Source organism: Lolium perenne, chromosome 7, assembly GCF_019359855.2.
Source record: "Lolium perenne isolate Kyuss_39 chromosome 7, Kyuss_2.0, whole genome shotgun sequence".
In the NCBI taxonomy this organism is placed as follows: domain Eukaryota; kingdom Viridiplantae; phylum Streptophyta; class Magnoliopsida; order Poales; family Poaceae; genus Lolium; species Lolium perenne.
In genome coordinates, this window is record NC_067250.2 from 252,237,657 (window position 1) to 252,248,558 (window position 10,902).

Here is a 10,902-nt window from a genome sequence, read left to right on the forward strand (position 1 = left end):
CTTGGCCGCCAGGGTGGTCACCCTTTGCTGGCTCTTCTTGAGTTTGTCAGCAAGTTCCGCCATCTCGCGGGAATGTTTCTCGGAGAGCTCCTTCTTTTCTTTAGTTTCCTTCTCGGAGGACTCTTTCAAGAAGTTCTTCAGAGTTTCATTCTCCGCCTCCAATACTTGGACCTTGGCGGATAAGGCATCGATGGTGGGGCGCTTGTCAGTTTCTTCTGAAAACAGAACATCACACAAGTTATACACTATGGTGGCTCACACAGTACAAATTTAAGCATCCCGGATTTCTCACCCTTCAATCGGGTCTCCAGGCGGAGCACAGCTTGACGACTACTCTCGGCCTCAAGGCAGCCCTTCTATTTCCGTCATCTGCTCCAGCACATGGACGCGCAGATCTTCGTGCAGCTTCCGCGTGCTCTGAAACGCAGAGAGGATTTAGCCTGAAATTCAAAATTCTGGGGGCTGGCGAGGAGTTTAAAGTTTTGGATTGAGAAAATTTCAAATTTCCGTCTAAGACTAATGTTGAGAGAAGCATCGGCTAACACATATTACACGGAAAAATGTCTGAACCAATGCTTGGGGGCTAGTGTTACCTGGCGCACCTCCTTATGCTTAGCAAAAAAGACCTTGAGTTCGCTCTCAAGGTCGGAGAGCTCCTTCATTTCCGTATCCGCAGGCCCCCATACTTTCTCCATCATGGCTGAAATTTCCGCGTGACGTTGAGAAAGGGGGAGCTTCTGCAGCGTCGAAGTTTGGGACGCGCCAGTGGCATTGATCAGCTGCACTTTCTGCTCGTATTGTTCGGCCGTTGGCTCGGCGGAAGTAGCGGTGGGTTGCTCAGGCGGAGGAGCAGATGAGGAGGCACCCTTGCCGGAGTCGCCTTGCGCAGTCTCGGCGGCCGGATCTTCAGGGATGTCATCAACGTTGATGACGTCCTTAGGATCCGGCTTGGCGGCTGAAGCAGCCTTGGGTGGAACTCCGACTTCTGGTGTGACTGGTATGGAAGCCGGAGACGGCTTAGTCTTCTTCTTGGGGGCTTTAGGGGCCTTGGGGGGCTGGTTTTCGGAACTTCTGTTGCGAAAAGAAAAGAGCATTACGATTAAGTATGTGCTGATTCACGATAGCGGAAGAATTTTCCTTCGAAGACTTTGTACTTACCCGGAAGGTCTGAAGAACTGCTGGATGTCCGTTTGGGATCGGTTGCTGGTATCGATGAGCTTGAGGCGCTTTTTCTCCGCCTCCGCCTTGCGAGTTGCCGCGATGCTGAGCACGTCGCGGGCACGTTTGGCCGAAGGGCTGGAGGGAGCAGCCCTTTTCCTCTTAGAAGGGCGCGGAGCCTCGTGAGCTTCCGCCTCTGATGCAGCTTCCGAATCCGTGTTGCCGGTGGAAGGAATCCGGAGGAGAGTTCCGAGTTCACTTTCTTCAAGCGCATCGAGCTAATGCATAGAGTTAAACACTTAGACAAAAAATTTGAATGCGAAGAAAAACAATGGGCTAAAGTCAAGGCGACGTACCGCAGTTCCGGAACCATTCATGTGAATGTCTTTGTTGCACACGTGAACGTGAAGTTCACGCGGAATCTTGATGAGGACCCGGATCCTCTTGTCGATGGCGTCGGCGGAAAGATTGTCTTTTGTGGCGCGCATTGGGTCGTCGCGCCCTGTGTACTGGAACATCAGCTGGTCCCTGTGTTGGAGCGGCTGGATCCACTTGGTGAACCAGGAAAGGGTCAAGTCCTTCCCTGTCAGCCCCTCCTCCGTTAGCTTGCAGATCCGCCTGACGGCGCGTGTGAGCTGGGGCGACTCGGAGAGGTGGGGGCAGTGTGACCATGCCGGAAGCTCGGTGGCGGGGCAGTTCTTGAACGGCGGCAACTTCCTTGTGCTCGCTGGGTCGGAGACGTCCTTCAAGTAGAAGAAGCCCCCGGACCAGTACCGCGCGGATTCGTGGCGGTCGGTGTGGGGGTAGATGCGGCCTGGGCGGATCATGAAGGTGATGGATCCGCATGTTGCTAGTTCGGTGGACTGCCGGATCCTCTCCTTCTTGACAGTGAAGTAATATTGGAACAGTGAGAGCTCGGGAGTTACCCGGAGATGGCCCTCACAGAGGGTGACGTGATTGCTGATCGCAAGCACGCTGTTCGGAGAAATGTTATGGGGCTGGAGCCCATAGACCTTCAGGATTTCCGGGAAGAAGTCCGAAGGCGGAAATGAAAAGCCCCGCTCCACCAGTGCTTTCGTCAGCACCATCTCGTTGTCCTCCGGAGCTGGAGCTAAAGCGTTTGGAACTGACCTCCAGCTTCCGGGTTGCAGGAAGCCCTCCGCCTCGAGGTTCTTCAGCTCCATCTCAGTGGTGGTACAGGGCCACCATTTTCCCTTGGCTTCAGAGTCTCGTTGGCGAGCCTTCAATTTTTTGACGATTTCTTCCGCCTTATGCTCCGCCTGATCCGCCCCGGAGGCTTTCTCCGGGTTAGCAGAAGTCCCTTCAGCCTCCTTGCCGGAATCCTTTGAAGGGTCCAGCCTGACTGGGACGAAGGGTGGAGGGTCGGAGGAGATTGGGGTTGCCAGGATTGGTTCAGAGGTTGGAGGCGGAGTCGTTGAAGACATCTGAAGAAAAGACATTGGCGGAAACATTCTTTGGTCGGATCCAGCATCGTCAACCTAACGTTCATCCCTACCAACTACGGCGCGAGAGCGAAGCTTGAGAACTCACCGTGATGGAGTCCACGGTGGCCGGAGTCGCCGGCGACGAGGTTTCGGCGCGGTGGCTCGCTGGAGTTAAGAACAGGACGAACTCTGTGCGGCGGTGAAGCAGCTCCGGCGAAACTCCGGCGAGATTCCGGCACGGCGGAGAGAAAGCTCGAGGCGGCGCTTCGCAGAGAGGTAGAAAGGGGGGGTGAATGAGGATTAGGAGGTCGACGGCGGATATTTATAGGCTGGTGGGACGAGATTCGTGTTCCGCATCCTATGGTCGGAACGCAAGCGTCGCACCGTTGGATGCGTGACACGTGTCCCAAACCCGAAACAGTAAGAATGGCTAGAGATAAGTTACCGCACAAACCGCGCGAAAATGGCGCCAGAATTGGCGGAACCGTTTGAGCCTTTTAAGGTTCCGGGTGATTGCGTGGAAATAAGTTGGCTCTCGTTCACAAGCAGGGAAGTAACCCGGAAACGTATTTCGAATCGTCGATGGATGAAGTCCCGCAGAATGGGAGCATTTTCGGACTGAAAGTTGGGAAAAGAAGAAAATGTGAAGTTGGAGTTCTTCAAGCTTCTCCGCGTTACCCATATTGTCGGAGACTATGGTGGACTAGCGAGGCGGAAACAGCAGGCGAAACTCGGAGAACTCTGGGGGCTACTGTTGTGGGTATACTTCATGGGTGTACCATCGACAGTGCCTAGATCCGGCAAGCCCGGGTGGCCCACAGATGGTGATGAGGCATGTGGCCCATCGGGCGGCCCAGTTGCTGTTGATCTTGACGGAAGATGTCCGGCCCAGGAGCAGGGAGCCGGATCCGACCGACCTTTGAAGGAACCCGGATCCATGAAGGCCCAGTAGGGACCCGGATCCGGTACGACATAGATGGAAGGGTGGATCCTTGACGTACACGGCAAGACATTGTACCGTAGTTAGGTAAACCTGTAATCCGGCTAGGACTCTCCATGTAAACCCTAGATCCGTGCGTCTTTATAAGCCGGATCCTGGGAGCCCTAGAGGCACAACCACAACTCATTGTAACAACGCGAAAGCGCCCAGATAATTCCAGACAAGCAGCAGTATGCCCTGTCATCGTGCAGGTGTTCCGAAGCTGGGTAACTCGCGTACCACCGTCCCGTGTGCACTCCGCCCTATGGCCCCTACTTCTTCTCCCCCTCGTGAGGATCCCTCCTCCGAGGTACCGTCGAATAGGCAACGACATATAGTCTTCGAGATCTATGCATTAGCTCAAAATTTCCATTTTTATTGATTCAAATGCAAGAAGTCAAGGTAATACTTTTCAATGCTTCAATATTATTTTTTACATAGCATATTATAAGAAAATTACTACAATTGTGCCTTACCACACTTTTGTTAACTCCATCATCCATGATTCACTGTTTTGGGAGGCGGCGGTGGGAGCCTGTTTTGGGACTGGCATCGCATCTATAAGAAATGCTATTAGGGCCGTCGGTGAAGATGCCCTTGCTGTACAAAATAGTAACAAATTTAGCAAAAAAAAATGCCATAATACCGCAAGGGCCGAACACAGCGCCTTGAGCCAGACAAAAAGAGAAATCATGGGCTACACCAGGGCTTGTTCTGCCGTATGGGTCGAGCAGGCACGGCCCATATCACACACAAACCACAGAAAAGGACCCCACCCCCTTAACCCAGGGTCAACAACCTCTCTGCGACCCGCATTAATCGCCATCTACGCGTTCCAGTTCGAAAATTTGCCCGACTCCGCCGACCATTCGCCAACGGCCGCCTTTTCCCGCCCGCTCCGCCCCACGATTCAAAACAGCCCCCGCTCCCTCTCCACCTCAAAGTCGCGCCGCACGCAACGGCTCTCCAGCCCCACCCACTGACAGGTCGACCCACGACACCAACGGAACCCGGCGGGACCACCCTGCCGCGTGGGTACGCGGCCCAGCTGTGCACGCCAGCTAGGGTCGGGCAGTTTATTTAGAGCCGCGTCCACTTTCCAAAACCCAACCCAAACCCCTGTTTCCTCTCTCTCGAGATCGATTCTTCCGAAGGCTTCCATTTCGCGTCCGCCGGTTTCGGTTCCTCTTGGCGGCTGGGGTTGCGGGAGATCGATTTTCCTCCATCCAGCCGCGGCGGATCGAGTCCATGGCCACTCCGGGCGACCAGTCTGGTAGGGGAGATTTTGCTTTTCTTGGGGTGATTTTTGGGTGGAGGGCGTATGGCGGCTGCTGATCTGTGTTGGTTTCTTTTTTTCAGGGTCTGCGGCGGCGAAGGGGTCCAAGCTGCGGTACCCGCTGCGGTCGGCGAGCCGGGGGAAGGTAGAGCCGGCGGCGGCGGTGGCGGATGCTCCTCCTAGCGGCTCCGCCCCGAGGAGGTACCTTTTCGACAATCTTCAGACTTTACCAATTTTTTACTCTTCTGTGGATTTCACAAGGCTCTTACTGGAATCACCGTTCTGTGTCATGTCATACTGAGTAAACGAAATATATTATGTTGCACATAGATGTTCGTCCTGTCAATTACCCGTTAGATCTACAGATTATTTACCAACCAGACATGCTTTTGAATAGAAATATGTAATACATCTAAAATAAAACAATCTGATATCAAATCGAGGTCATAAGAATCACTATATGTTTCTCCTAGTACAGTAGGGCAGTTGGTCCCCATCAGTTTTCTACCAAGGGATCGGTTCTGGTTCTGGAAAATTAGGAACAGCAATCAGCAAACCCCAGTCAAAGATAGTACCCAGTCATTTGGAAGGAAAAAATGTTCTGGTTTAAAACTGCCAAATTAGCTCACAACAATCACTGTTTGCTTGTCCTAGTACCATAGTTAAGACTAGGTAGTTGGCTCCATTCAGTTTTCCTCAAATAAACCAGCTTTTCTTTTCTGAAAGTAGGAACGTCAAAGCCCAGTCAGGGTACTAAAAGTCATCTACATGCAGATGTGCAGGTTTACAAACACCAAATTAGCTTGTTCTAGATGTTTAGCCTCAACTGGGCCGAGTTATCAATAATTCAGGAACTTTCTGTGGGATAACAATAGGCCAGCTTTCAAATGTATATATATGTCCAGAATATTGCTTCAGAACTAAGCATGCCCGTTTGGTGCTCTGTCAGTGAAAAATTGACAAGCAACTTACCTTGAGACCTCCTGTATTCCAACTTTGAAATCGCTGCCAGCCAACTTTCCGTTTTCAATATCGCCTCTAATTGTGTTCCATATATAGGGTCAAGCCATCTTCGGATGTCACCAGGAGCGTGTGCGCTCTCGATCTCTCGTCGGTGAAGGATAAATCGGCCAAACCTCCGCGCAGGCACTCGATCCCTACGAAGCCAGGCGCTAGCCCAAGGCCTGCTGCTACTGGGACTATAACTCCAGTGTCTGTGGTTCGGTCGAGGAGGTCGGACATCGTGGGAAAGTTTGATACCCCGGCATCAGAGGCATCCATGTCCACAGGAAGGCGCAAGTTCAGCACGCTGTCCTCGATCTCATACTGGATGACGCAGATTAGGCTTGCAGAGGCTGCTTCTAAGCACTCTATCTCACTGGGCTTCTTCAAGCTTGCTCTTCAATCAGAGTGTGAGGTGAGCATCAATTGGTTGGTTATTTGTGATCAGTTCAGTTCCTTTCATTGAATCATAGGTCATATTACTGTTATGTGTGTTTATCATTTGTGATTAGTTCAGTTTCTTTCATTGAATCATTGGTCATATTACTGTTATGTGTTCATTATTTGTGATTAGCTCTGTTTTTTTTCATTGAATCATTGGTCATGTTATTGTTATGTGTATTTTCTGCAGCCTCTGGATAGAATGAGAGAAGAACTCAAGGCTTATGTCGCCCGGCATGGCCTTACCACAGAACTGGAGGAACCTGTAAAGGATGTTCTTCAGGTTTATGATATTGCTGAAGATTTTGAGAAGCTGAAGATCTCTGCAGAGACCTCACAAGAAGCAAAGAAGGCTGACAAGGCTGCTCTTAGTGCTACCAATGTGACTCCCAAAGGCAGTCTGAAGCCTAGGTCACTGAACTCTGTTGCAACTCAAAACAAAGATGGCAAGAAAGAGAACATTCAGAAGGAGAAGCCTGATGCCAAGGTCAGAGGTTCCTACAACCGGAATCCAACCAAAAATGCTGCTGGAAAGGAAACAGCTGCCAAAAATACTGTTAAGAAAACCAAGAAACAGGCCAAGGAGCAGCAGGAAGATGTCAATGGAGGTAGCGATGCTTTGTCAGTTGGTTCAGAGCAAGCATCTGGTAAGTGCCATTTTGTTTTCCTTAGTTACTACATTATATTTCACCCCTTTCTGCAATGTATGGACCTTGATAATGGATTTTTTTTTCAGTTGATGTGGTGAAGGAGATCACATATGAAGATAAGGAGAACATGGTAAGATTGTCAACTGCTTGTCACTCTGTCAGCAGTACAGAACATTATTACATATGTACCAGATTACTATTTTGTACTAATTGCTGACTGATACATTTATGCTTGCAGCGGGACACCGAGATGGCAATAGATGCTGGCAATGGCATGCCCCAGGAAGTTTAGAACAGACGGACTGATTTCAGATTCAAACCTTCCGTTTGCTGAATATGCAGTATGAGTGTGCGGTGCTTGTTTTCTTTCCTCCATTGTTGATATGTCACTAGCGTTTGTCTTTCTGGATCTCAAACCGTGAAGGGATCTTTAGGAGTCTATTATGGTTTGGTGGGTGAGTCTGCTTGCTTGTATTGGCTTTGTTAAGTCAGGTTTGCCTGTGTGTGTCCTGCTTCTGAATATAGTTGAATTTTTTATTCGTGTGATCCTCTTGGGCAGAAAATTGTCCCTTATCATAGTGTTCTCATGTATCATATTGCAAGTGCATGATTATTCTGGTGTGCGCTTAGTATAATGTGATCAGGACTTCAACTCTACGCACGTGTGTGCACGCTCTATGTTTCATGAGCGTAGAAAGTTGTACTCTCTGATCATGTGGATTTCCTTGCAGATCAGTGAGCACACACGGATGTTTGTTTTGATTGACTGCAACTTGTAAGCACATGATTTTGCTTGCTTGAGATCTAGATTTCCAATGCTAATCTGCACCACCTCTTCACTTGTACGTTGTATTCACCTAGATTGTTTTGAGATATGGCTAAAAGACTGATTTGAGTAACGTGTTTCAACAGCACAATGTGCTAGAAAAGATTCCCATCGGTGCTAATGCAAGGTCAAGTGCGCATTGTAATTAGTTGGAGCGTCTTGCCTGGAGAGGTCCACAGGCCTGGTAGAGAATAGACTTTTGAAAGGTGTACATGATAGGAACACATAAGTACATTATAAAACAACCAACTACATAAAAATGTTATATATATAGAAAACCAGAAATGCTGTGCAATTGGGTGTGATACACCCAGTTCTGCAATAATCGATGTGTGCATATATGAGATTTTGAAATCATTTTAAGTTGGATACATATTATTGGATGTAAGGTGCACATACAAAATTTTGAGCCTATATTATATAGATTTTCGTTCTAGAAGAAAATGAATAAGGGCATGTACAATGGTAGAGAAGACACGTCGTCCTTTATACTGCCACATCATCTAGAGATAACAATAGATATAAGTCATACAATGTGTTATCTCTTATAGTCTTCTCTAGCAATTAATGATAATCAATTAAAATTGGTAGAAAATTATGTTGATAAGGGAAGACATGTCGTACAATGGAGAAAATGCCTTCCTTTATTTTCTAAGAGACTAGTAATCTTGCACGTGCAATGCACGTGTTTTGCAATATTTCCCAGATTGAATATAGATTTGTGTTCTCTATGAAAAATTATATAGTCGTACTACGATATAGAAGAAGTAAATCCCAATCACAATAGGGAGCAATTAGCTGTAAGATTGAATTGATTCTTTGACCATTTTATTGCCAGGTGGCTATCATTAAAAGTGAAAATGTTATGCTGGTTATGTCATTGCACCAAGGTGAAAATTTTCTAATTGTGAAGATAACTGAAAAAGTCATGACGTTATTCAAACTTTTATGTAGTTTGCCAAAATTTGCCTACTCTTGGTTCTCTATTAGAAAAATTATGTTTATGACATTGTAATTTTACTATAATAATTTGCTTGCCGTAACTTAGCACCACAAGTGCTCCCCTTATATCTCCGTCTGATCAAACCAACACACATATGGCGGAAATACTTTGTTAGCTTATGGGCGTCATCATCCGGAACTTTGGAGTTCCTCCGTCCACATTCACCTTCTAAGTGACTTCAAACCAAACAATAAAGTCAACACTATGTGTTTTGAGAGAATAGTTCAGAATGAAACTGCTCTGCAAACAAAAACAAACAAAATTGTCTAGACATTAGTTAAGACCTAAACAAAAAATCAGAAGAAATACATAGGAATATTTAGCCAGTAACTACATCGTGTTTCCTTCTGTAGATTTTTTTTTTAAAAAAATGTGTTTCCTTCTGTAGATGATTTAACAGGCCAAACAAGATCACATGAACCATTGGATATTTGGATTCAATTCAACTTTAGCAGTTGGTCTACACGGTGACTTAGTGTGGAGTAGTGCAAACATATACAGTGATGAAACTGTAGACAAAACATAGCACAACCACGATCACCTTAGTATGCGCAAACCAATATACATGTGAGGTCAGAAAATTAGAAAAATCTTAGGATAAGACTACTCCCAGTACATTGATCTTTGGGATTGTGAAATAACTCCTTCACATGACCTCCAGAGGCAGACTTTTGGTTTCCTTGCCTCAACTGTAGAGAACATTTGTTAAGTCAACATAATCTTTTGAAATGATTGAAATATGTATATTCCAATATTGATGACCTCACAATATAGCTAAGAGGTTTTTTCTATGGATAGATACATCAACCAATATTAAAGAGTGCACAATAAGAAAGAGGAATGGTGTGGAGTACCACTATATTCCAATTCCAAAGACACAGTAACATACAGAAATTTGATCTGCAATGGGAAAACAAAACAAGATACTTTTTGAAGAAGGTAGAAATCTGAATCTCTTCAACTTTGGCAACATGTATTAAAGCAATTTGTAACTCAAGCATTGAGATTATGGATGATTACACTAAAAATCCAGTCTGACTCCCCACGTCCAGAGAAATAACTCATGTCGTACATCTAATGCATTTTGTACTCGACATCCAGCAATTATGAGTTTCACTCTGGTGCATGCTTGTTTCCATCTTGTGCAGGTGATTAGGAATCATAACCAAAAGAATGTAAAAAGGATAAATCTGGTGTGTGCGTGTCTGTACTTTGCATGTGGCAAATATATAGCCAGGATTTGAAACTGAACTTAATGAAATATTGTCTGTTGGTACCAAAATCCCAAAGTTGTTTCAGGGGAAAAAAAATATCGCTAACAGAGCATAATATGTAAGAAGCGTTGTTTGATCTGAAGGCTAGAGACAAGAGAAACTCTATTTTGTACGATGTTTTTATTTTTATACATGCAGCAAGCATTTTAAGTAAAATATCAAAACAAAAGAATTCATCATATGGTTCGTCGGCTATTTTCTCGCTGGAATTTGTGAGAGCAGAGGATGTCAGTGCAATACACTGGAAATTCACATCACCTAAATATGTGCACTTTACATCAGGGAGTAGAAATTCACCTAGAGAGTGAACGCCGCATGCACCAACTGCCCTTCGTGCTGTCAGGGCCGTCACCGCGACGAAAGGCAGTGCTTCCCGCTGCCATGACGGGCATCCTACAGGGCGGCTTTCCCGAAGATCCGGCCTGCTGCCGAGCTCCAACTCTACATGTTATCCGATGCGCTCGTCACGCTCGCGCGTGCGTCCGGCGCTGTGGGAACGCGCCCACTTCTCTGTGCTTGTGGCGGGCAGTCCGGCAGCAGTGGACACTGTCGCGTGGTGCCCTGCAAGACGTCGGCAGCGTGCGGCGTGGTAGCGGCTGAGGGCGAGGCGGCGGCAGCGAGCAGCGCAACGGCGGCGGAGGGCAGTGCTCTGTGCTCGCGAGATTGGTTGGTCGAAAAAATGAGGGGAATTGATTAGCTCGGTGCGGTTCAGACTTGATGAGGCGCAATTTGTGCGAGGGCCCGTGACGGAACGGGACGGACACTGTTTTGCCACGAAACTCGGGAGTGTCAGTCACCGTTGGATTTTCGTTGAACGGTCAGGATTTGTTGGATCTGCCCCCTCTGTG

At 47.3% G+C, this 10,902-nt stretch overlaps 1 protein-coding gene and 1 long non-coding RNA gene across 2 annotated transcripts; one reads left to right on the forward strand and one right to left on the reverse strand.

Moving 5' to 3' along the window:
* Positions 1–4,679: 4,679 nt before the first annotated feature.
* On the forward strand, positions 4,680–7,488 carry LOC127313331 (uncharacterized). The gene is made up of 6 exons (XM_051343868.2): positions 4,680–4,855; positions 4,942–5,059; positions 5,918–6,275; positions 6,492–6,948; positions 7,038–7,081; positions 7,190–7,488. The coding sequence occupies exons 1-6, from the start codon at positions 4,831–4,833 to the stop codon at positions 7,241–7,243; spliced, it is 1,056 nt and encodes a 351-aa protein (XP_051199828.1). The 5' UTR covers positions 4,680–4,830; the 3' UTR covers positions 7,244–7,488.
* A 1,708-nt stretch (positions 7,489–9,196) lies between these two features.
* Positions 9,197–10,902, reverse strand: LOC127311907 (uncharacterized). Its single transcript, XR_007858000.2, has 2 exons — positions 10,352–10,902; positions 9,197–9,469 (listed from the first exon to the last, which is right to left on the reverse strand). It is a non-coding gene; the product is annotated as an uncharacterized lncRNA (long non-coding RNA).